Source organism: Martes martes (assembly GCF_963455335.1).
Source record: "Martes martes genome assembly, chromosome: 6".
NCBI classification, from domain to species: Eukaryota; Metazoa; Chordata; class Mammalia; order Carnivora; family Mustelidae; genus Martes; species Martes martes.
This window is the reverse complement of record NC_137893.1, coordinates 9,361,638-9,388,238: the sequence shown is the minus strand read 5'-3', so window position 1 is coordinate 9,388,238 and position 26,601 is coordinate 9,361,638. Positions and strand designations below refer to the sequence as shown.

The window sequence follows — 26,601 nt, the reverse complement described above, 5'->3', positions numbered from 1 at the left end:
GAGGTCGAAGAGGTTGTTGCCTGTGTTCTCAAGGATTTTTTTTTTTTTTAAGATTTTATTATTTATTTGACAGGCAGAGATCACAAGTAGGCAGAGAGGCAGGCAGAGAGAGAGGGGGAAGCAGGTTCCCTGCCAAGCAGAGAGCCCGATGCGGGGATCGATCCCAGGACCCTGAGATCATGACCCGAGCCGAAGGCAGAGGCTTTAATCCACTGAGCCACCCAGGTGCCCCTCCTCAAGGATTTTGATGGATTCTTTTCTCACATTGAGGTCCTTTATCCATTTTGAGTTTATTTTCATGTGTGGTGTAAGGAAATGGTCCAATTTCATTTTTTTGCATGTGGCTGTCCAATTTTCCCAACACCATTTGTTGAAGAGGCTTTTTTCCATTGGACATTCTTTCCTGCTTTGTCGAAGATTAGTTGACCATAGAGTAGAGGGTCTATTTCTGGGCTCTCTATTCTGTTCCATTGATCTATGTGTCTGTTTTTGTGCCAGTACCATACTGTCTTGATGATGACAGCTTTGTAATAGAGCTTGAAGTCCAGAATTGTGATGCCACCAACTTTGGCTATCTTTTTCAATATTCCTTTGGATATTCGAGGTCTTTTCTGGTTCCATATAAATTTTAGGATTATTTGTTCCATTTCTTTGAAAAAAATGGATGGTATTTTGATAGGGATTGCATTAAATGTGTAGATTGCTTTAGGTAGCATAGACATTTTCACAATATTTGTTCTTCCAATCCAGGAGCATGGAACATTTTTCCATTTCTTTGTGTCTTCTTCAATTTCTTTCATGAGTACTTTATAGTTTCCTGAGTATAGATTCTTTACCTCTTTGGTTAGGTTTATTCCTAGGTATCTTATGGTTTTGGGTGCAATTGTAAATGGGATTGACTCCTTAATTTCTCTTTCCTCTGTCTTGTTGTTATTATAAGGAAATGCAACTGATTTCTGGGCATTGATTTTATATCCTGACACTTTACTGAATTCCTGTACAAGTTCTAGCAGTTTTGGAGTCTTTTGGGTTTTCCACATATAGTATCATATCATCTGCAAAGAGTGATAGTTTGACTTCTTCTTTGCCAATTTGGATGCCTTTAATTTCTTTTTGTTGTCTGACTGCTGAGGCTAGGACTTCTAGTACTATGTTGAATAGCAGTGGTGGTAACAGACATCCCTGCTGTGTTCCTGACCTTAGCGGAAAAGCTTTCAGTTTTTCTCCATTAAGAATATTTGAGGTGGGTTTTTCATAGATGGCTTTGATAATATTGAGGTATGTGCCCTCTATCCCTACACTTTGAAGAGTTTTGATCAGGAAGGGATGCTGTATTTTGTCAAATGCTTTTTCAGCATCTATTAAGAATATCATATGGTTCTTGTTCTTTCTTTTATTAATGTATTGTATCACATTGATTGATTTACGGATGTTGAACCGAGCTTGCAGCCCTGGAATAAATCCCACTTGGTTGTGGTGAATAATCCTTTTAATGTACTGTTAGATCCTATTGGCTAGTATTTTGGTGAGAATTTTCACATCTGTGTTCAAGGATATTGGTCTGTAATTCTCTTTTTTGATGGGATCCTATGTATGTGATTTCTATCTTAACGATGCTGTTATTTAAAAATAAAAAGTCAATATGATTTCCTTTTTTTTTTTTTATTTTTAAACAATCTCTACACCCAATGTGGGGCTAGAACTAACGACCCCGAGATCAAGAGTCACATGCTCTACCAACTGAGCCAGATACATGATTTCCTATTTCTCACATGCTCAAGGTCAACTGATGCAACTTTCAAATGAGCATAAAAGAAAGGTATACATTGTTTAGCTAAAGAGAATCTTCATACTAAGTACTGTTAGTATATATAATAGTTTAGGATAGTTTTATTTCATACTCTGATCAATAATAGATTAGCTACATTATCCTTATCCGGGAAAAATTACAAGTATAGGTAGCTGGAAAGTATAGGTAGTGGAAAGAATTACTATAAGCTATAATTCTTTTAAAAAGAGAAGTATTTGTTCTCAGCAATACGAAAATAAAAACTTACAAGGAATTGACCCATGGATGACAACGGGTCTGACAAAGTTAACATGTGAGACAAGGTTTACATGGATATATATTTTTTAAAATTTAGAGCACATGGAAACCTAGGACAAAAAGTCTTTATATTCTAGTTCAGTCTCCTTTCTAGTCTAGGTACTTTCTGAGTGGTATTTTTATAGAAGGTGATGATTGTTCTCCCTTTAGAAACCATCAGTGTTCCTCCTCGTGTGAGCTGGAGACCATCGCAGATGACAAAAGGCATTTTCTATCCCTAGCAGCTTATTCCCTGTACCAGGGACAACACTGCAAAACATAAGCTGGCACACATGGAATTTCTTTTAAATCAAAAGAATCCAGTCAAGCCCTTCAATCTTTGATTGCCACTCTGTTTCTGCTTCGTGGTGCAGGAACTGAGAACCATATTCCGTCGCCTGCAACATGCTGCAGACCAGGTCAATGCCACAGAGACTATGTTCACATGATTGCACGGAGCTTAAAAAGAGAAACAGAACACCAAGTTTCTTGCAAAATGGAAGAAAGATAACTCAGTTTTCAAGGTCTTTGGCTAAAGTTTCACAGATGAATTGTAAGGTACGCTGGTATAAAAAAGCATCCTTTTTCTTTGGCTTACAGATGTTCAAATGGTCAACGTCCACAGGAATTAGATCTCCAATGCCTAAATCTGAAGAAAACAAAAATGTCAACAAAATCTAAGTAAAAATCTAGACCTCCCCCGTCAATACTGAAAGATGAATGGGTAGTTCTAAATGGTGATTTGGTTGTACTAAGGGACTTTAAAAAGATACAGGAACTGGAGGTTTGACCGTAGCAAAGCTACATGTGACTAATCACATGGGAATGGGTTCTCAGTAGGTATAATTTTAAGCTTTCATAAACTCTTTGTATGTGTTCTGGCCTACTTCCTAACTGATTAGTGAACAGAACCTGAACAGCAGCATCAAAACTTTTATTCCAATGCATGGTACTACTGAATTATTCCATACTTCTTTTAACCGCCTCTTTTTCTAGAGTTTATGTTATTGAGCTCCCCTGTCCTGATGACAGGAGTGGGAATATCTCACAGGATCCATTCTTCACCCTGCCAGGCGGAAGGTGATCTAGTGCTTGAGAGCTGTAGCTGAGTTTCTGATGTTTCAGCCTAACAAAGTGCACCTAGATGCAAGTGACAAGAGGTCCTGGAACGCAGGTGGTGGTTATGAAGGAAGACAAACCTTGTGATCCCAAAGAAAAGGCAGACAGAATTTTGACAAGGCTCTACAGCTACAAACAGCTGGTCCACAGTATTACTTTTACTTTTGGTTGAAGCTTCCACAAAGTCCTTTTTTTAAGTTCTTCAACTACTACATAGTAACTTCTCACCATAGAGCACATAACTTTGTGGTAAAGCCTCTTTAGGTTCTACTGTGGAGTAGTACATCTTTCATTTTAATCAGATAATACATAATGGAGTTAGGCCAAAGCTTGTCCTACAGGCTGAAGAACCATCTGGCAGGCACTCCGGCTTCCTGTCCCTGAGAGCTCTCAGGAGGGCCAAGTGCCACCAAGCACCGAACCCTGCCTCAGAAGTCACCAGGTTGGCCAGCTGAGAGAAAAGCATTTCAAGGAGGGAAATGTGTGGGTTATTTACTACATACCGAGTAATAAAGGAGTCAGTAAAGAGAATCAAGATTTGGGCCCTACCTCAAAAAGCCTTTAATACATTATAATACACCACAGTAATAGGTATTGGCCAGTTCCTTCAACCCCAGGGTTATAAAAAGAAATTGTTGCTTGAATATTCCCCATCTAAGATTCCACTGGAAAAAAGTGATGTTAAAAAAAAAATCTTTCATTTATTAAAGCTTCCACACCTTTAGCTGCACTATATGCAGCTTTAACAAATCAGTCTATTAAATGCCCCTTTTGCTGTAGCCGATAGAAGGACTTTGAATTCTTACTACAACAGAGCTCACTGGGGCAACCAGTTAACCTCCGCCAGCTAAAGGGAGGGAAGGAGGAGTAATGCCAAGGTTGTATGTTGGCAGAGAAACTGTAATCTATAGCTGAAAGGAACAGACTCTAGATCTTCACGTAACTGTCTCCTAAAACTGAGAAGCTGAATATACAAATGGGTTCTTTATGATTAACTATAGGTACCACCAACCAGGCATCTGATAGCAAACAAACGTCAAACGAAGGAATACCTGCTGATTCCACGGGTACCACGTGCAGTTTAATCATGCTACCGATGTAAGTTGGCAGTGTTTCGACAAAATTCAGCACCTGGAAATTCTTGTCTTTAGCAAATTCCAGAAAGTCATCTTGTAGTGTTTTAAGTGCAGGAGAATCTGTAAAATTACAGGAAACAAGACTGTGACAAATTCTATTTACCCAATTCATAATAAAATGTACTAAAGAGAAAATTAGGGTTCTAGTTCAAGATAGTAACTTGTTTATTTTCTCTCCTTCCTAAGAAGTCATTAAGATGAGCGCACAGTTAAAGTCACACCAGGACTGATAGAGGCCAGCAGGCCGAGGGAGAGGCTCCAGATGTTACTATGTGGGACTGGGGTCCCTCAGGGTGCTGGCTGGCACCTTCACCCTAAAGCACAGCCTCCCTCGATAAGACCTGTCTATAATCAGAGGGCCTGGTCCCCCATCCTCAACTAGAAAAAGGCAACCAAGACATACCAGGCCCTAGAATAGCTTATAACCCTACAGAGACAGACCCAGTGAGTAAACAAAACATCTGCACACAGAAGAGACAGAACCCAGTGAAGAAACAGAAAGGAACTTTAAGAAAAAACTCCAATTAGTATCGTTAGAATGATTTCAAAAGAATCAGAGAATAAGAAAGAGATTCTGTGAAATAAAACTTGACTGCAAAAAATAAAGTTCAATAGAAGGTTTAGAAGATAAAGTAACTCTCCATAAAGCAGAAGAAAGAGAAAATACAAACAAAAAGACAACTAGCATATTAAAGGCTCAGCCACGGCCTCCAAACTGATTAACAGGCATTCCAGAAACAGAGAAAATGTTTATTAATCAAAATAAGTAATAATTAAGATTTTCAGGATATTAAGTTTGTTTATATTTTACCAGTTGATTTTCCAAACTCATGGAAAATAAGCAGTTCATTGGTAATTTGGAATAATCCTTAAAACATTATATAACTTAAAAGTTTAAATATTTAAGATAGTACTAAAACTGTTATATATGAGCAAATAATGGCTTAAGGAAAGGTATCAAAGAAAAATCAAGCCCAAACTAAAAATTTTCCATGATAATCTAAGCACAATTTATACCCAAATAATAAAATGGGATAATACAGCCAAGTTAGAAACCGTCTTCTTTTTCTCCTTCTCCTGTATAACTGATATTAATACAATCCCAAGTCCCCTTCATGACACAATATAAATATTACCCTTGCTGAGTTCTTTGACTTCCAAAGAGGGAAAGAGAAGATAGCGAATATTAACAGAGTATTCAGCCAGATGGGATCCATGATGAGGGACGCTATAAAAAATTATTCCTCTGGTATTGTTTATAACAGTACTCATTTCTGGCTTCTTAGAGGCTTCCAACAGCATCTTTTTGACAAGAAGACCTAGCCATACAAAGAAAAACAATGCGTAAGGTGTTTTTCTTCCCTCCATTATTCTAAAACAAGAGGGGGTAGGGAGCAAATAATACAGAAAGATGTTTTCTTTAAAGTTTAAATAATTCTCTAGAGTCCAACAGACGGGCCTGAAAATACCAGCACTAGGTAATACTGCTGATCTAGAACTCAGCGGAGCCTTGACCAGCACGGTTTGAATGGTACAGGTGCACTTACACACATGGATTTCATACAGTACTATTAATTATCTGACGATTTTCTTTATTGTAAGAATACCTACAGAACACACACATAGAACATTAATTAAGATCAGTAAAGCTTCTGATCAACAGTAGGCTATTAGTAGCTAAGTTTTGGGGGAGTCAAAAGTTATATGCAGATTTCTGACTGCCCAGGGTAGTCAGTCCCCCTAATCCCCATGCTGTCTCAGGGCCAACTGTATATAATACAAGCCTACAAATGGGTAAGATTCTTGAAAGGCAGATCTTATATTACAGAATACACTATCCCACAGAAGGAGCACGCAGCATTGCTATGCTGGATGTCCATCAATGAAGTAAATATGCAGCACCATGTCTCCCCACCCTGCCCCCAGTGGCCCACAAATGACCACACCAATAGACAGTACTAAGATTCAAAAAAGATAGTCCTATAAAGCTTATCCACCAGGGAAAACAAAGTTTCTGTAGGCAAACGCACCTAGGAAGGCCCCATCTCTTGGGCCTGAAGCTGATAATACAACACAGAGGTCACTTCCATAGTAACCGTGGATCTCTGTGGGCACAAAGGGCTACGTCTACCTCCCTCGCAGCAAAAAGCCTTAACTCAAGAGTCTGCAGTCCTGAGCGTTTCATCAGATAAACTAGGCCTGGGGCTGTACCAAGGCAGATGGTGACAACTCTCATGAAAAATGGGCTGGGGAGTGGGCCGAGAACAGACGACAGTTAGCAAGTGCACACCAGGACCCAAAGAGCAGACATCTGCCATCGCACCGCCTCCTCAGCAAGCTCGGGGCTGTGGGCTCTGCGATGCTTGGGGATGCAGGGAGGAAAGGGGAGCACAGGGACCAGCCAGGAATGCTGAGGGACAGGCACAAGTCAGGCTGATACAACCCACAGACGGCTTCTGATGTTTACTGATTATTGCTATGTGAAAGCCGGACGTTGCCAGCCACATGTTCCCTTATGTGGTTTGTTACTGGTGGTCCCCTTGTGGAAAAACAATTAGAATGGAAGGAAAGTAGTAATTTAAAAACTCTCAGCTATAGCCAAAAACATTAATTTAGAGGGAAAGGGGGCCAGTATTAAGTGAACCAGGCAGCTCTGGTAACAGGTGAGCCCCACTAGCTGACGATAACCTCCCAGTGCTGGCTTCACAAAAATGCAACATACCTCCCATGCTGTGTGATACCCAAATGACTGGCCTGTCCCCAACGCCAGCAGCTCTGAGCTTCCTTAGAAGTTCGTTGCTCCTGAATGCAATGGACTTTCTGAACAAAATGAAAACAGCAGGCATTTTACGAAGCTATCGATTCTGTACCCCACTGCCACTGCCAAATTTTACTATCCAAGTTTTTAAGGCAAGAACTTTTATTGGGCCAATACTACATACCACATTTTAGGGTCAGGAGTCCCCTACTCTGTTTGATTTCTACAACTGCTCATTCCCCACTTCTAACGAAGTCACAGTAGAATAACTGGGAATATGTAGGCCCAGAACAAGCCACTCACTCCCTAAACAAGCAGGGTGAGAGCACCTATTACACATCTGGCAATTTTTACAAGTTGGATCTCACACCAACTGCCCCCACCACCTAGGATGTGTGTCCTTGTTACGATGTGGCCTGAAAATAATGCTGTGTTGTCTGCTGTGAGCTCACCTACTTAGTTCTACTTGTATTATGCTGCAGAATTAAGTTTTCATCATTTTGGTTTATTTAGAAATACCAGAAAGCTATGAATCTTTGAATCAGAAAATTCAAAGTAATTTTCCGGCTAAGAGGGAACTTTGAAACTACCAGAGTTGATAGTTTTGAACTGTTTATCCAAAAAATCCTTTCCTTGCAGTAAAAGTTTGTCAGAGCTCCTCTTGGTGCAATGGGGAAAGACCCCGGGGCTTTTGCTCACTGGCCCTGAGAACACTGCCTCGGCACCTACAGGGGGGCCACTCAGAGACGACGCTCAGCTTATTAACACTGATTCAGACCAATGCTCTCAGTCTGCAGACCAAGCTTCCCAGCAAGTTAGAGGACCTAAGACCGCACAGTGGGTCAAAGGGAGAGTCAGCTACCATCCAGGTCCCAGAGCCTAGCGGTCCAGGGCTCCTCTTCCTGTATATACAATCAGCACGTATGACGTACAAGTGACAGAGGTGGACTACATTGCTCAGTATCTTCTCCTTTGCTTCCTGTAGCCAATACACTTGTGGACACAAAAGCAAAAAGCCTCACATTTGCTTCTGGGAGTAAAGGAGATTTTGCTATAGAACACATGGTCCTTAGTACCAGAACAGTTATGAATGAACCACTCTAGGAACCCAAGACTGACACTCGATCTAAATCTTCCCCCAGTTCATTGTTTATATATTACTAACTCCTTCTAGAAGGAAGAGAAAAGAGGTTAGGTTTTTCATTTAAAAAATTCTGTCTGTGGCATCAAAAGATAAAGCTCTCCTTGGTCCCGGAGGGTGCTGGGCCCCAGCCCTTCCTCCCTGTCCACGGTGTCCCCTCTGTCACCTCTCCACAGGACACCTCGTTCTCCAGTCGCTAAGGCTGGTGTCATACTCCACAGATATAATTCGGAGAGCAGGACAGTCTCTTGCCAACCATGTCTACGCAAAACAGAAGGTACAAAAGAACACGCATGAATTTCCACCGCTCCCACTGTCTGCTGGTGCAACTGCCCCTCAGAACAATGTATTACTTAAAATATAACCCCTGGGAAATTTTACTAGTTCCCAAGCACATTTAGATACAGCCTTAAGAAAAACAGATACTGCAACAGGCCTCTGCGGGAGAGGACGATATACGGCCTTGAAGCTGAGCAGCTGCGGATGCCCGGCCCGCGGAGGGCGGAACGCCGCCTGCTTCGTTTTTCCATTATCTCCCTTCCCGCCCCACCCCCCCACCCCCAGAGCACCTGTGGCTACTTAGGTAAGTCCTTTGAATGTGCTTGTTCAACTATAAACTTTATACTGCTTGTCCAGACATATTCTGCCCTCCGTCTTGTTTATCTACATGACATATGACTAACATCAAGTTTGACCTTCATGGACTCTTCTGTTGGTCACTGTTTCTATCTAATAAAAGTGATTCTGTGCAGTTGCTCGGGGCAGCAGTCTGTCTTTCCGACTGTTGTCCCCTGCTCCCAATCTCTTGCAGCTGACTTGTCTGTGCCTAATTCTTCTCCCGTTGGCCGACTGGAAGCGGCATGCTGGTGACTCCCACCTCTAACTACAGGCCACTGCGATACGACTGTAAAACATCGCATTAGAATAAAGGTTAAAGGTGACTAGGAAACCCGTCCCAGCATTTTATCTTTTTATGTCTCTGGTCACAAGAAGGCATCAAGATTTATAGCATAAAGCTGCTGCTCGTTTCAAGAGAATGTTCTCAGTTTTAGTGTGCTATAGCCAAAAGGGAGGAGGTTTTTAGAGTCCGGATCAAATGGCCTTTTAGAAAGCATTTTATAGAAAGTGGAGATCTCAGGACAGACAGGACAGTCTGATGCTTGGAGGTTCGAGCTGAGAACACAGAGATTCTGATTACAGTCTCGGTTCTCCTGTGGCCCCGGGGCTGCTCGTCCCCTCCTCGGTCCGTTTTGCCAGAGACCGCGTGCAAACCATTCCTTCCGCAGGCTAAGCCTCCGTGAGGGTGCAGAAGCTCCGGTAGGACAAAGCCCCGGCAACTACACGCATGTCCGTCTTCGCGGCGCTTCGGGTACATTGAAGGCAGTGCGTTCAGCCCGGAGTTAAGGCTCTTAGGAGAAATATCACCGAGGAAATCCAAAGTAGAATTATTTCTTCCAATTATTTCTGTTTTTATGATTATTAAAGTCATAGAACTAGCCAACTATTATGAACGTATTGTTCGTTGTATTTCTAAGAGGAGGGAACGAATACTGGTCCTTGCCCATTTTTTACTCAATGAACTATTCTTTTCAGAGTTCTAGCCCACACCCTAACCAGAAATGACACAACAGAAGGCAGGGTGACAAGCCCAGCTGCTCAGGAACGTCCTTCAAGGGTCCCTAAGGGACAGAAAAACTTCATGGTAGAAGACTCCCAGGAAAAAGAGGAAAATAAGCAAATCGGAATGCGGGCTTCAGCAGCCAGCGATGCTGTGAGGCTCCCCCAGGAAAGGGCGACCCCCCACCCTTGCCGGAGGCAGTGCTTCCTTACCTTGGGCCAACACGTGGTATACCTGGCTTCGTCCTCTAAAATCTTTTCAGTTAAATCCTGCTCACTGTCCTGCTGGCGCCACGTTTTGAACGCTGCTCCCATAAGGCCATGAATAAAAAGGACATCTGCTTTAATGGGCTGACTGACGGGGGAGAGAGTTTTAAAAAGAAGCAGAATAAATGCATTACTGCTTTGGTAAGAGTCTACCTAGTATTCTGTGGATGGAGCTTAGTGAGTTTACACGCAGGAAACAAAACCGTGAGGGCCAGCTGTCCCGGCATGGGTGTGGCAGAGGCGTACACAGAGTGCGCTCACTGCTCTCTCCATAAAAACAGAGACAGATCTAGCCCGAGCCAACTAGACCAGCCAAACTCAACCGTAAGGAGTTTAATAACTAATGAGGTGACATAGGCATAGACCGCCCTCCGAAGAATTTCATGGGAATATTCCACAAATCAATAAAAGTGTTTAAGATATTAACTTAAGATATTAATCAATAAAAGTGTTTAAGATATTAAATGCTAGTGTAGTTTTCAATTGAGTGTGCATAAGAAATTTTTAAGAACTTATCAAGGAAATAAATGTTTATCAGAAATGAGATTTTAAGGGCGCCTGGGTACCTCAGTTGGTTGTGTCCAACTCTTGATTTCGGCTCTGGTCATGACCTCAGGTGGAGGGATCGAGCCCCACATCGGGCTCCAAGCGCAGTGGGGATTCTGCCTGATATTCTCTCTCTCCCCCTCTTCCTCCCTCTGGCTCACTCACTTGCTCTCTCAAACAAATAAATCTTAAAAAAAAAAAAATGAGATTTTAAAGTAATCCATAGTCTTTAGATATGACTTTTTTTTTTTTTTAAATATGAGGGCAGGGGCAGAGGGAGAGAGAATCTTAAGCAGGCTCCATGCCCAACACAGAACCTGACACAGGGCTTGATGTGATGACCCTGAGATCATGACCTGAGCCGAAATCAAGAGTTGGACACTTAACCAACCAACCAACCACCCAGATGTTCCTAGATACGACAGTTTTTAAAAACTGTAGATAGCATATGACTTGTAAGCTATTTATAGGACACACACAATTATGCAACACATACAAAATACATTTCCATATTATTTTGTTTATAAATTGGAATTAACCACACAATTCATTTTTCAACTAAATGATTTTGCTATTTTCTGAGGTATTAAAGTACCTGAGAGAAATCCAAGAAACACGTAATTTTTGCATTGTGGTCCTTCCTACATTTATTATCTCAGCAAGGATACAACTGGAAACAGTGACCAGAAATAATCTTAAGAAGGAGCATGAGTCAAGTTTATTACAACTTACTCCTTCCAGTGCACGATTTTAATGTGGCATAAACTTTGTCCAGTCCTTCTGAGTTCTAGAACCAGGCTAATATAATATGGTCTCCTGCATAGGATGTCCTATCTCCTCCCATCCAGAACAACCTCTACAATCTGAATTGGCTATTAACTCAGATCTACAGGAAACAGTCATGAAACAAAGAACTACGCGTTACAAAGTGTAAGGGGGGACGCATTACAAGAGGTGAACATGATCTTACTGAAGGTCAGCCCTTGGTGTAAAATCACGCTGATTAATTTAGCTAGTTCCACACTCCCATGACAGCCCACAAATCTTCTCAGGTAATTACAGACAAACTGTGTCAGGAGATAAGGTTCCCGGGATTATTTGTAGGTATTTAATGATGGAGAAATAAAGCAAAGTAAGTAGCTCCCCAGGCTTTCCATTCCCTCGAGACACATGGCGATGGTCCGCTTTCTCACCTCGTGCGGTACTGGGGGTGCAGCACGTACACGCCGTCGTGGTATTTTTCTCGCATTGTCTCTCGGTCTAGATTAGCCAGGGTCCTGGCGGCATGTGAGGCCTCCATGATGCGCCGGGACTTCATTGCCTCTGCCAGTATGGAAACCCACCCTGGGGAGGAGAACAAACCCCTCAGTCCCACACCACTTCACGGGAGACTGTGAGCCGTCTCCGACTGAACACGGCGGGAGAAAGGCAGACTCCAGGGTCTGTCTCACAGAAAAGGAAGAATATTCCCACTCCGTTCTGCCCCAAGGTCCTCCACATCCCACGGCGCAGGATGTCCCAAGCCAGGCACCCTGTATGGGCGGTTCAAAGAAGGTAGCAGGGATTTAAGAGCCTTTTCCTTTATTTAGAAAATCTAACAGAAGTTGCAATTACTAGAGATGTCGTCAATAAAAATATGGTACTCTGCTTTTAGCGAGAATTACTAAACTCATTAAGTTTTTTTTTTTTTTTAAGATTTTTATTTATTTGACAGATAGAGAGACCACAAGTAGGCAGAGAGGCAGGCACAGAGAGGGGGGAGCAGGGTCCCTGCTAAGCAGAGAGCCCGATGCAGGGCTCGATCCAAGAACCCTGAGATCATGACCTGAGCTGAAGGCAGAGGCCCAACCCACTGAGCCACCCAGGCGCCCCTAAACACATTAAGTTTTAATATTAGTTATTTCATCCTGATTGTCAGACATATTGGCAGCCTTTAATGCACATAAGAAATGACTTCTTAATAATGAGTATTGGCATTAATAATGAGTATTGGCAAGGATGTGGGAAAAAAGGAACTGCTGGTGGGAATGTATAGTCATTGTGGAAAACAATATGGAGGTTCCTCAAAGAATTAAAAATATTAGTACCATATTAGCTAGTAATTCCTCTACTGGGAGAAAATAAAAGAAAGAGAAGAAGACACTAATTCAAAAAGATATATGCACCCCTCTATTTACTGCAGCATTATTTACAATACAGAAGAGCAAGATATGGAAACAACCTCAGCGTCCAACCACAGATAAACGGATAAGGATGTGGTATATATGTGCAGCAGAATATGGCCCAGCCTTAAAAAATAATGGTATCTTGCCATTTGTAACAACATGGATGGATCTAGAAAATATTAAAGACTTAAAGAAAAAAAAAAAAAGAGGGTGCCTGGGTGGCTCAGTTGGTTAAGTGTCTGCCTTTAGCTCAGGTCAAAATCCCAGGGTCCTGATATCGAGCCCTGCTGCTGGCTCCATGCTCAGTGGGGAGCCTGCTTTTCCCCACATCTGCCACTCTCCCTGCTTGTGCTCTCTCTCTGTGGCAAATAAATAAAATCTCGTTAAAAAAAAAAGATGGGTCTAACTTTTTTGCTGTATCTATGTTCTCTGAAGTATTTACCATGAGACTCTATTCCCATGTTATTTATATAACTTAAAATAATACAACATGGTGGGGCACCTGGGTGGCTCAGTGGGTTAAAGCCTCTGCCTTCGGCTCAGGTCATGATCTCAGGGTCCTGGGATCGAGCCTCGCATCAGGCTCTCTGCTCAGTGGGGAGCCTGCTTCCTCCCTCTCTCTCTGCCTGCCTCTCTGCCTACTTGTGATCTCTGTCTGTCAAATAAAATAATAATAATAATAATAATATAACATGGGCCTTGAGGGCAGAGATTTGGGCTCAAAATGTCTGTCCCCTACTTAATTACTGTGGAACCTCGGCCAAGTTAGTTGGCTCCCTGGGCTGGAAGAAGGTTCTAATAAATTAATCCATATAAAAACTGCCCGTATGAAGGCCAGCAGGCACTCAGGACAAAGCAGCTATCCCCATGTCCTCCTGCCTTGCTCTGCAGCCAAAGTGTTGAACATCAGTGTGATGATAATCCAAAAGAAGTTTCAGGCCCAATACTTCTTCAACAATATTCAAATTTGGGGGCGCCTGGGTGGCTCAGTGGGTTAAAGCCTCTGCCTTTGGCTCGGGTCATGATCTCAGGGTCCTAAGATCGAGTCCCACGTCGGGCTCTCTGCTTGGTGGGGAGCCTGCTTCTTCCTCTCTCTCTGCCTGCCTCTCTGCCTACTTGTGATCTTTCTCTGTGTGTCAAATAAATAAATAAAATCTTTAAAAAAAAATTCAAATTTGTTATATCAAAAAATGTCCCTTTCAAATGTGTAAAGAAAGCTTTATGATAACAATATAATAATGTTTTAAAATTCTACCTATGGAGATATACAGGTATATTATTAGTATACATACAAAAACATGGCTTTATTTTTAATGGAGTCCCAAGAAAGGAAACACAAGAGTAATCACGGCAGAAGCCACTTTTATGGCTTTTTTTAGTTGACAAAGTGTTCTCACAATGCCTTTTACAAAACACCAAATGCCCCTTGGAAATGTGTCTTTCAGATTCAGTGTTTTTAAATTATGTAACATCTGAATACAAGATAATCATAAAAACAATTTTTAAAAAATAGCATTTTATAATCAAAGTCCCACTTCAGCACTCCCATCATTTCCCAGCTCCGTTTATAGCCTCAGAAGTAACTAGAGTTCAAAGTTAGGTGGTGACCCTTCTAACCTTCTCAAAAATTCAGTCCTATACCTGTAACTTCTACATACACACTATACACTAAAGCGCTATATGCTTCCTTTTTTTTTTTTTCCCCTGCCTAGACGGAATCGTACTATTTCTACTGTTCCGTGACCGGGATCTGGCACTTCGGTATGGTGTCTTGGAATGCTCTCTGCATACATGGACTTTTCTTTTTAACTATAGCATGTGACATAGTTTGAGTATACCATCGTTTATTTACCATTACTCTTACTGACGACATTGAGGTTGTTTCTATTTTTTCCATACTGCAAACACCAGACCAAGAAACATTTCTGCACACAAATCTTTAAGAACACCCATGAGTATTTAGGTAGGAGAGAGTCCCAGTAGTATTATTACTACGTCAATTGGTGTATACATTCTTTTAATAGATACTACTAAGTGCCTATAAAAAAAAATGAATCAATTTACATTCTCACCAACAATGTATGAAAGGAGCAGTTTTCACACACCATCACCAGCAGTGGATATTACCAGTATCTTTTTTTAAAAAAAGATTTTATTTATACCAGTATCTTTTGAACTTTTGTAAATCTGAATCACAAAAATTAGACCTGAAACTATTAAGATGCATATATATATATATACACATACAGATATATACACGTGTGTGTGTGTATAGATATATATAGGTACAGACACAGGATACCTAAAGAAAAAATACAAGGTAAGGCAGCAGAACTCAAACTGAAATACTCAGAAATAATGGGAGCTGAGCAAAAAGAAGCACAGATAACTTTGAAAAGTTTAGACATAAAATGGAAAAGCAGAAGAGAAGGTGAAAAACCAGGGGGCTGTGATGTCGAGAATTTAGGTGGTTTTACACAACGTGTAAAACACAGATCTGTGTTGATCAAAGGAGCCTGCTGAGAAGGAGCCCCTGACTACACAGATTAGAAAAAACTGGCAATTCCCAAGACAGTGAAAGGAGCCAGGGGCCAGGTGTAGCTGGAGGTCTCATGAGAGATGTCCTTTTTCCTATCATCAAGAGCAGAAAAGGAGAAGACCAGTTGGTTTGGTTTTGGTAGGGGGAAACCAAGGGAAATTCCTTTCAGGGTCTCGGCTGTCTCACTGCCATAGGAGAGGTCATCTGCTGACAGGCACGGAGTCTGGAGAAGGTTTGAAGTATGTGGAGGAGGTTCGATCGTCATTGCTAGGAACAGTAAGGCATGCCGACTGGAGAAAAAGGACTGCTGAGCGATATGAAGGTGAGGACCAGTCTGCAATGATTCTATGCTCAGCCACAGAAGCAAGACAGAGTAGGTTTTCTCTAGCGCCAGGGTCTTGACCAAGGATGTGCTCAGAGAATGGAAGAGAAAGGGAGTTCCAGGACATTGAAGAGAACGTCAGTGAAATGAGGGACCATGGACTATACAGACACTGCATCAGGAGGGGAGTGCGGATAAAGAGGACAAATGGATGGGCAGAAAATAACAGAGTCAGCAGATAAACTCCTGGAGAGAATAAAACTGGTCACCGTGGGAGCAGATGCAAAGACAAACTTGAATGAGAGGGGGATGCACTCTGAGGGGTGAATTACGGATTCTGTAGGTGACGTGGTTTCAGGCCGTGACTAAATCCAGGCGTGGCATGGGAGTGGAGCACTAGACAATCAGGAGCAGAGAAGGAAGTCGACGGAGACGAGAAGCTCAAGGAGCTGGAGAGACCAAGGTGTTCAGTCGGCTGCCCAGGGGACACTGAAATCACCGAGACAATGAAAGACTTGGGGTAAGAGCCGGGTTCAGTTCGGGGAAGAGTGTTTTGTGGGCTTTTTAAATAAAATACTGATTTGATCAAGGCTCTATCCCATTAAAGAAACTGAAGATAAGTCAACAAAAATTATCCAAAGTAAAACACGGAGGGAGAGAAAAATATTTGAAGAGAAATGAAAAGAGTCTCAATGACTTGTGGAACAGAATCAAGAGATCTGATATCCACGACTGAGATCCCAATGGGAGAAAAGAGCAAACGGAGACAAGAAAAAGTCTTTTAAGATATACTTGCCGGAAATTCTCCAAATCTGATTAAAAAAACATCAGCCCACTGATTTAGTCAGCTCAGCAGACCCTGAGCAGCATAAATATGAAAAAGGAACCAAGCACTTCATAGCCAAACTGCTAAAAACCTTAAAAGAAGCCAGAGAGGAAATGACAAGGTACATGCAGGAGAACGAAAGCAGGAATTCGACACTTCTCATCAGACAGCGGTGGCTGCGAGACAATGGAATGGCAGTTTTAAAAGTGCTGACATTAAAAAGAACACACTCATCACAGAATCCTTTATCCATGGAAAATCTCTTTCCTGGGATAATCAAATAAAGGCAAAGTAAAGACTTTCAGAAAATGGAAAGTGAGAGAATTTGTCCAGCAAACCCAGGTCTTTAGCCCGAGGGGAAACGATATCAGATGTAAATGTAGATAAACAGAACAGAAGAATGCTGAATATTATCAATGTGCAAATAAGAAAGACTTTTTTTCTTACAGTCTTTCAATATCACTTGACTGAGTAACAAGAGTGTATCACAAAGTCTATAACGTGTAGGAATAAAATACATTATGCCAATACCACAAAGGATGGCAAGGGGTGAACAATTTCACACATCTCTCGGTAATTCACAGAACTAGACAAAACACAATGAAGACCTAGAGAAGATCTGAGCAACACTGTCAGCCAATGCGGTTTAATTGTTACATGCTGAACACCTCACCTAACACCCACAGAGCACTCTTTCTTTTTAAGTGCACACAGAACACTCACCACGACAGACCACACAACAGGCCATCAACTGCGTCTCAGTAAATTTCCAAAGACTAAAATCTTACAGGATATGTTCTCTGAACACATGCAATATTAAATTAGAAATGAGAGACATAGGATATCTAGAAAACAGCATTTATAAACTACACAGCATACTTTTAGGTAACCCGTGAGACAAAGAAAAAATTCACGAGAAAATTAGAAAATATGTCAAACTGAATAATGACAAAAATGCAATATATCCAAAATGCGAGGGACGCATTTAAAGCAGGCTAGAGGAAATTTACTGCTTTAAGTACTAAATTGCAGTGATCTGAAAACATGTCTTCAAATTCTTTGACACTATTGTCCATTAAGAGGTGATGAGTCTAGGGGCACCCGGGTGGCTCAGTGGGTTAAGCCTCTGCCTTCAGCTCACATCATGATCTCAGGGTCCTGGAATCGAGCCCCACATCTGGGGTGGGGGGGTGTCTCTGCTCAGCAGGGAGCCTGGTTCCCCCTCTCTGCCTACTTGTGATCTGTCAAATAAATAAAGAAAATCTTTAAAAAAAAAAAAAAAAAGAGGTGATGAGTCTAAACCTCTTCCAAGTCTCCTCCCCTTGAATGCGAGCCAGACTCAATGACTAGGTCCTAATCAACAGGCCGTGGCAGAAATAAGTTCCAATGTTTGATTACAAAAGGAAAGAGTTTATAGCTGGCCCTCTCTGGGGACATTTGCCCTTTACACCTGGCCACCATGCTTAAAGGAAGTTCAAGCTGCGTGCAGAGGCGCGGGGAGAAAGGAGCCAATGTCCCCAGGCCCAGCTGAGAGCCTGTACCAGTTTGCAAGCCAGGTAAGCGAGCAATCATGAAAGTGAACCCTCCGTCCCACAGCTGAGCTGCCCAGCTGACGCTGCTTAGAGTGACGTAAGCCTTCACTACCAAATCTTGCCCAAGTTTCAGATTCATGAGGAAAACAGAGGATCGCTATTTTGACCAATGAATTTTGTGTTTCATACACAGCAACAGGTAATTGAAACAAAAAAAGAGGTTAAAATCAATGATCTAAGTTTCTACCTTAAGGATCTAAAAAGTCAGGACAAATAAAACCCATAGTAGGTAGTCCTTTATGGAAAAAGTTGGCTGATCCCTGAATGAGACTTCATTAAATTAAAAACTTCTGCTGATCAAAACTCTCTTAAATGTAAACCAAAAAACAAAGCAGAAACACAAGAAAAAATGTAAATTCATAGTTTCTAATAAATATGAACATATGGATGTATATGATGAGCACACACGTTTGCATATTTGTGTGTGTGCGTGCGTGCGTGCGTGTGTGTGTGTGTGTGTGTGTATTTGCATAGATCACCTTGCTTTTTCCACTGAAAAGAGCCAAGAAGCAAAGACACTCCAGGACTAACAAACACACCAAGCACCCTGGTCTGTTCCAGTCGATCTGCACTAAAATCTCTCTGCATTTCTCCCCAGAGAAATGAGCCTGGAACATGTTGTTATTCCAAATAGTAATGAATGCCTCCCAAAATGAGGTAGGCACTTTGCAAGGACACAGGGAGCCAGTTTGTGGGGCTCCCACTACACAAAACTGAGACAATCTGGCATCAAATGTTAAGTACAGTAATAAGTTATAAACCATTAAAAAAACCAGGAATCTATATGCCCATACTGATGGGGGAGGGAGGGAGGGAGGAAGAGAGAGGCAAGAAGGAAGAGAGGAGGGGGACAGATGGAAGGAGAGAGAAAGAAGGGCTCTTGCTTGTAAGAAAATGCCAAATGCTAAAAGGCACACGGGGAAGGAGTGCTGCAGTTAGGAAACCACCCTTCTGCAACCAGCACGCTAGAGGCAAGATGAGGTGAGAATGTTCCGTAGACGAGGAACAGCAATTTCCGCAGGGTTTTAAGTATCTCCCCACCATCAGTTTATTAGTTGCAAGGCGGGGACATCACTATTTATACCCCGAGTACATCTCTTGGTTAACCAAATCATATCAAAGATAACGTAAACAATTAGATGGTCATGATGGCAAAAACTGCTCCCCCGTGACTGTCCCCGCACCGAGTATCTTAGATATGGGCCATCCACATGTCTCAAGCAACTCCGTGTCCCTACGAAAATGACATGCTCTAAGGACCCATCAGTAATCATAAGCAAAGTCTTAAGTCTATTAAAAAATTAAGGTATCATGAGGGGTGGAGGTGGGAGAAGAACAAAGGACCAAATCCAAAATACTCAGTACATAGAGGTGTTACCTGAGCGAACTATAGTAGAATGAAGACGTTCATTCAAAGCCATATTTCCAATGATACGCATTATATTTCTCTGTATTTTAGGACAATCCTTGTGAAGTTGGTACAGCCTCTGAAGTAGTTGCAAGCCTCCATTTGCTTCAATTTGATCACAGTGTGTAGATATCTAGCAGAATAAATTAATGAAATCTCAGTTAACGTTGCACAAAGTCACTAGCCAGGTGACCCAGCATGCTGAAGGCACAGACAGGGAGCTCCTGGTCAAGGACAGAGACCTACCTGAAACTCTCATCTCGGCTGGCTGAAATAAATAAGCAAACCCTTTTCTATGCGAGAGGTGCTTCAGAATCACTGAAAAAATTAAGGCTTATCTCACCAGGACTTCTGAAATTTTTATTCTTTTTTTTTTTCAAGATTTTATTTCTTTATTCGACAGAGAGAGACACAGTGAGAGAGGAAAGACAAGCAGGGAGAGTGGGAGGGGAGAAGCAGGCTTTCCACTGAGCACAGAGCCTGATGTGGGGCTTGATCCCATGACGCTGGGATCATGACCTGAGCCAAAGGCAGACACTTAACCGACTGAGCCACCCAAGCACCCTGAAATTTTTATTCTTATTGTGTAGGCATGGGTGCTTCAGTGGTAAAATTCTCTTACTGTTTAGCTCTTGATGGGATGTGTAACCTGACAATGTCATTATTATAGAACTGTTTCAATTAATAGTGATATTCTGGCTGGCCTGACCTTAAAAAGGTTTTCTACGCTTGAGAAAGCTGCCACCTGATAACAGGAAGAAACACTCACTTGAAGTGGCCGAGTTTGCTTCTACATCGAGAAGTCTCAGAGATAAGCTCCATCTGTGGCCTTGCACCCCGCCCCACACAAGCCCACAGCATTGGGGCTCTCCTAAAACTCGGGAGTCAGAACACATTTCTTAAAGAGAAGGATCAAGTGGTGAAAATAAAAAATAAAAAGGGAAAAAAAAAAGAAAAGAAAAAGGGATGTGAATTTTTAATGGAGAAACAAGAGAAAAGAAAGCCCAAGGAAATATGTAATAATATTGTTAAGTCCTCACAATGTGCCAAGGTCACTGGCACGGCGTTGGCCTCCTCCCATCACTGGTTGGGACTCACTGATACGTCACATGTATGCAACAATTTCCACTCTCCAAATTTTTATTGAATTTTATGACATTTTAAGTGCATTTAAGAGTATAAGAGTAGGTCTTTTAGACACACATCAGTGAGCTATGTAATGACTTGAGAGGTTTCTGGAAAGCTATTCCACGCACTCTACTTTCCTGAAGATGCATCTATTGCCTTAGAAACTAGTCTTAAGCCGCAAAAACTCCAGCTCATTTTCCTACATGCCCTTTTGAACGACAATGCTAATACCTCTGCTTTGTACTTAATTCCTAACCCCACTGATGGAAACTAGAGATGACCAGACGCTTCTGAGCCATGTCTAATGGTTCCCAAAATTAAACTGGAGAATATAAGAGCTCTAGAATGGGGTTTCTCACGATGTGGGATGGACCACTTCCAGAAGCCTCAACCAGGGATGCCTGTTAAAATGCAAATTTCTGGGGGCACCTGGGTGGCTCAGTGGGTTAAGCCTCTGCCTTCGGCTCAGGTCCTGATCTCAGGGTCTTGGGATTGAGCCCCACATCGGGCTCTCTGCTTAGCAGGGAGCCCACTCCCCCCCCCGCCCCCCTGCCTGCTGCTCTTCCTACTTGTGATCTCTCTCTCTCTGTCAAATAAATAAATAAAATCTTTAAAAAATAAATAAATAAAAATTTTTTTAAAAATGCAAATTTCTGGACACAACCCCATATCTAAAGGTGACCACGAAACTTGCACTTTTAAGCATGCTTAAAAGTGATTTTTAGACATTCACGTTTGAGCACCACAAAGTTTGTTGCTTTTTTCTTTTTAAAATAAAGAAGGTGGGGCGCCTGGGTGGCTCAGTGGGTTAAAGCTTCTGCCTTTGGCTCAGGTCATGGTCTCAGGGTCCTGGGATCGAGCCCCACATCAGGCTCTCTGCTCAGCAGGGAGCCTGCTTCCCCTCCTCTCTCTGCCTGCCTCTCTGCCTACTTGTGATCTCTGTCTGTCAAATAAATAAATAAAATCTTTTAAAAAAAATAAAATAAAATCAAGAAGGCACCAGGGGGCACCTGGCTCAGTCAGTTGGGTATCCAACTCTTGATTTCAGCTCAGGTCATGATCTCAGGGTCCTGAGATCAAACCCCATGTAGGGCTCTGCTCTCAGCATGGAGTCTTGCTTGAGATTCTCTCTCTCCCGCTCCATCTGCCCCTCTCCCTTCTCTTGCTCTCTCTAAAAATAAACAAAACCTTTAAAATAAATAAAAGTAAACAAATAAAATATGATCATGACAGAAAAGTTGTCATAAATGCCAAAAAATTTAAAAACCATTAATATATGCTCTGGTTAAAATTCAAGAGTATGGTCATCCAAATATTTACTTTTTTTCTATATGCTACATCTCTAGCAGATGTTTTACTGGAAATTAACTACCTAGTAATATTATTTGGAAAAATGATCTGAGAAAGGCAGTAGAAGATAGCATAATTCAAAGGTCAATGCTATATTTTAGACAATGGATTGCTTTCTTTATGTGCAATTAAGATTAAATACATTTTTAAAAATGCTTGGGAAAAATGAAATATGTGTCTTGGTGCTAAATTATGATTATCAATTCTAATAACTAAATGGGGGGAAGCAGAAATTTTAAAACAAGCAAAAAGTTTTTTTCTTCTACAAAAAAATGAGGATTACTTCCCTTGAATGAGCCAACATGTACAATTTTTTCATTGTGATCACAGAAACTAAACCACATTTTGAAAATGTAAGTTACCTCAGAATGTTTTACCAAAGCTTCTAAACAGAACATTTCCACTGTAGCTGAAGGAACTTCTCCAAAACTTTCAGCATAAGGAAGTCCATTTCCTCCAAAACACCATAAGCCACCCTGAAAGATAATTAAATGTTTACTGAAGAGAGTGACTCATATTTTTTGTTTGACAAAAAAAATCCCTGAGCTATACACGACATATTTTGGAAGCTGAAAGGGAACTAGTTATGCAAATTGTTGCTTACTAGAACAGAAAACATAAGGAATCATTTCTAGAAGAGGCAATCTTCATGTTTTTCTTACTTCTTTCCTCTGTGTCCTCTTCTCTGAATGTAAGACTAACACACAATTCTTTATCAAGTAAGAAAAGCCCAGGGTTGACCATATGTTCTACTGTAAGATGATGCTGGCAGAGTCTACCTGAAGGCTATTACTCAAAATAATAATAGAGAGAAAAGGCAGTACTGGGAAAGTTTAAAATGAAGATGACCGATGACAATGATCAGAGAGCTTTTAATTCTTCCTAAATTGAAATTCAAGTTCATATGGAAGAATAAACAGAAGAGCTAGGAAAACCATGAGACAGAACAGGGGCGTGTACTAGCCCTATAAAATAGCAAAATATAAGAATAAAGTGTGAAAAGAAAATTTCAACTCTTACTATAGATTGAATGCTAATGTCACTAGTAATAATCTCCTACAAATCAGTGGCAAAAATACCAGTGACGCTACGGAAAAATGAGCAATAGTCATAAACAGAAAGTTCCTAGGAAAGGAAATCTATGGCACGAGGCCCGACACCGCTCTCGTGAGAGGCATGCACGGTGACTCTACATGAGAAACAGTCCTTGTCTATCAGAGGCGTGGGGAAGCCGGCGCTCCTATCACCGTGCTTCCTCCGAGGAGGACAACTCAGGACAGCCATCTACACTGCAGGCACCTGGGCCCTTCAATAGTTCATCCTACTGAGACACACAAAGGCAAAGTGATGCAAGTACAGGTTTGTATACTGCAACAGCATTTGTAAGCACGAAAGACTGAAAGGACGAACTGCCCTCAACAGGAGGCTGGTTAAATCGTGATGGGACTCCCGTACGATGGAATGCTAGGTGAACATGAAAATCTGAGCCTCCTCATATATTGATATGTACCAATCTCCCACACAAACCCTCAAGTTAGAAAAAGGGGCAGAAGAGTGTATCATATGCTACAATCTGTGAGAAAGTAAGTGTGACCATGTGAGTGTGTGTGTGGGGGGTGTGGGGGAGATGGAAGGGATGGAAGGAAGACTGATTACTGTACCTCCTTTGAAGCGCTTTGTAGTTGAACGAGGGGCCATGACTGTGCATAGAGGCCACCTGCTGGTAGAAGAGCTCAACTACAAGGTAATGTTCTTCAAAAATGTGTACAGAAAGCCCAGCGTATCCTATAGGAAATATAATCCATAAATTTCTGCATTTTGAGCTAATGTATAGGGCCATGGTTTAGTAAACCTAGTAAACAAAATGACCATTCTATAATTCTTACTCCTGCCATCCTCTCTGATGTAACATTCTGCTTTTCCAAGTTTAAACATGCTTTAAGCTCAAATATTTACGTTCTTTCAATAGAGGGCTGGGAAGGGACTAACTCATTAAGAGTCACTCTCTCCTCTAGCAGATATAAGGGCAAATAGTGAAGTGGTGGGCTCTGGGGGATGGGGAACTTATCTTAAACATCTACCACCACAACCTGCCTCTCCCAATTCCCGCTCCCTACCTCACACCCTCAAATCATCTGACCTCTAAGCTAAATGCGCCAAGGAAAGAAAAAGAAGAAGGAAAAAAAATTACCTAGGATTCTGCGTTTTTCTTGATCATTTTCTAAGTGAGATATAAGAATACAGTTCCAATTCCGACCTCATCGGCAAAGCTTCGAAGTTATTTGTGAACCGGCAGATTGTGTGGTAGTAAGAACCACAAGAAAAGGAAGGAATAAAAGGTGCAAACTCGTGGTGTGGTCATATGGATTATATGCTAATTCTTTTTTTTTTTTTTAAGATTTCTTTTATTTCAGAGAGAGAGTGAGCAAGCACAAGCAGGGGGAGCAGAGGCAGAGGGAGAGAGAGAAGCAGGCTCCCCGATGAGCAAGGAGCCCAATGTGGGGCTGGTTCCCAGGGCTCAGGGGTCACGACCTGAGCCAAAGGGAGACACTTAACCAACAGAGCCACCCAGGCACCCCCTATATTCTCATTTTTCTTTTCTTTTTTTAAAATTTTATTTATTTATTTTTATTTTATTTATTTATTATTTATTTATTTATTTAATTTTATTTATTTGACAGAGAGAGCACAAGCAGGCAGAGCAGCAGGCAGAGAGAGAGGGGGAAGCAGGCTCCCCGCTGAGCAGAGAGCCCGATGCAGGGCTCGATCCCAGGACCCCGAGATCATGACCTGAGCCGAAGGCAGACGCCCAACCCACTGAGCCACCCAGGCGCCCCCCTATATTCTCATTCTTAACACAAAAATAAAACACATAGGTTACTACTGCTTTATCATTGGATTAAGATAGAGCAAGATTACATAAATTTGTAAAAATTTAAGAAATGCCATACATCAAATTCCATAAATGCAAACTAAAAAATGATCTCTTAAGGATCAAAGAAATGAAGAGGAAGGGAAAGAAAGAGTGACACTGTTAAAAACAATAACAAGGGTAAGGTATAAAAATTAGAAGGCAATCATAACAATAAAGCATAGAGGAAATGTCAACTAATAAAACAAGTTACTAAAGAATTTATATCCATATCATATATTAATTATGGGTAACAAAGCATTTTATGTATAATTGTTTATTATGATATTCAATGTGAGACAAAACATAACTGTGGATTAACACAGTATATTTCAAATGCGTCTCAACGAGTTTATAACAGCCAAGTCACTTAATACACAATAGAAATTTTCTTACCATATAATCTACAACTCCGATTAAACAGTATCTCCATTTTTGTCTGTCATACAAAAATACTTTGATTCTGGGGCGCCTGGGTGGCTCAGTGGGTTGGGCCACTGCCTTCGGCTCGGGTCGTGGTCCCGGAGTCCTGGGATCGAGCCCCGCATCTGGCTCTCTGCTCGGCGGGGAGTCTGCTTCCCCCGCCCCTTCTGCCTGCCTCTCTGCCTACTTGTGATTTCTGTCAAATAAATAAATAAAATCTTTAAAAAAAATTGTGTAAAAATACTTTGATTCATAATAGAAATATGCCAGTTGTTACTTAAGTATGTATACGTCTGTGCACAGCTGGCTCTCATGATTCATTCATTATTCCATAAATATTTATCGAGAACATATTGGGTGGGAGGCTGTATCTGGTACTGGGGAGATTATTAAAGCCTACTGGAAGGGAGTAAGAGGATGAAGTAAGCAAACAAAGGAATATAAAGCATAATTACACAATGGAATGAATGCTAGGAATGACAATAAATGCAATAAACATTTGCGATAAAGAGGAAGGTCTCTCTGGAGCTGACAAGCTGAGAGCTGGAGGACAAAGAGGCAGCCGTGTGACAAGCTGGGTAGCAGAGAATCCAAGGCAGAGGGAGAGCGAGCGGACAAACACTTCGCAAGTTCAAGGACTGGAGAGGAAAAGCCAGTGTGGCTGGAGCATAGGCATGAGCAGGAGGGAGAGTGAGCCTGTGGGAGGGGACAGTTAGAAAGGCGGTGAAGAAACAGATTCAGGTAAGCCGACACTGAGGGCTGCTAGGAGATGTGACATCTGAGAATGATTATCCATTTTCTTGAAACACTTAGAAATAAGCTGTGTTTGCTTTCTCTGTTACTTATAACTGTTGAGATTTACTCACAACCAAAGCTGGGAGAAGGGGAGGGACAGGGAGTTTGCGATGACAATGATGGATTCGTTCCAACAAAGAATCCTCAGTATGCATAGCTGTATGTCATGGGGAACCGCAGGACTGGGGAAGCCTGTCCAGCCATGGGAAAGCGAGCTTCACAGTTTCCTTTTTTGTGTAAGTATCTGTAGGTTTCTAAATTCTCGGGCATTAGGGGCGCCTGGGTGGCTCAGTGGGTTAAAGCCTCTGCCTTCGGCTCAGGTCATGATCCCAGGGTCCTGGGATCGAGCCCCGCATCGGGCTCTCTGCTCGGCGGGGAGCCTGCTTCCCCCTCTCTCTCTCTCTGCCTGCCTCTCTGCCTACTTGTGATCTCTCTCTGTCAAGTAAATAAATAAAATCTTTAAAAAAAAAAA

General features: G+C 41.8%; 1 protein-coding gene across 2 annotated transcripts in view; it reads right to left on the bottom strand.

Moving 5' to 3' along the window:
• Positions 1 to 1,670: 1,670 nt before the first annotated feature.
• The window catches only part of SERAC1 (serine active site containing 1), a 58,293-nt gene continuing 33,362 nt past the window's right edge, over positions 1,671 to 26,601 (bottom strand). For both annotated transcript variants that reach the window (XM_080807087.1, XM_080807088.1), the window contains exons 11-19: positions 22,363 to 22,476; positions 19,493 to 19,655; positions 11,864 to 12,014; positions 10,071 to 10,212; positions 8,407 to 8,501; positions 7,064 to 7,161; positions 5,478 to 5,660; positions 4,258 to 4,401; positions 1,671 to 2,735 (exon numbers count right to left, since the gene is read on the bottom strand). In XM_080807087.1, the coding sequence (XP_080663213.1) occupies positions 2,599 to 2,735; positions 4,258 to 4,401; positions 5,478 to 5,660; positions 7,064 to 7,161; positions 8,407 to 8,501; positions 10,071 to 10,212; positions 11,864 to 12,014; positions 19,493 to 19,655; positions 22,363 to 22,476 (1,227 nt within the window). In that variant the 3' untranslated portion in view covers positions 1,671 to 2,598. The remainder of the gene's footprint in view (positions 2,736 to 4,257; positions 4,402 to 5,477; positions 5,661 to 7,063; positions 7,162 to 8,406; positions 8,502 to 10,070; positions 10,213 to 11,863; positions 12,015 to 19,492; positions 19,656 to 22,362; positions 22,477 to 26,601) is intronic.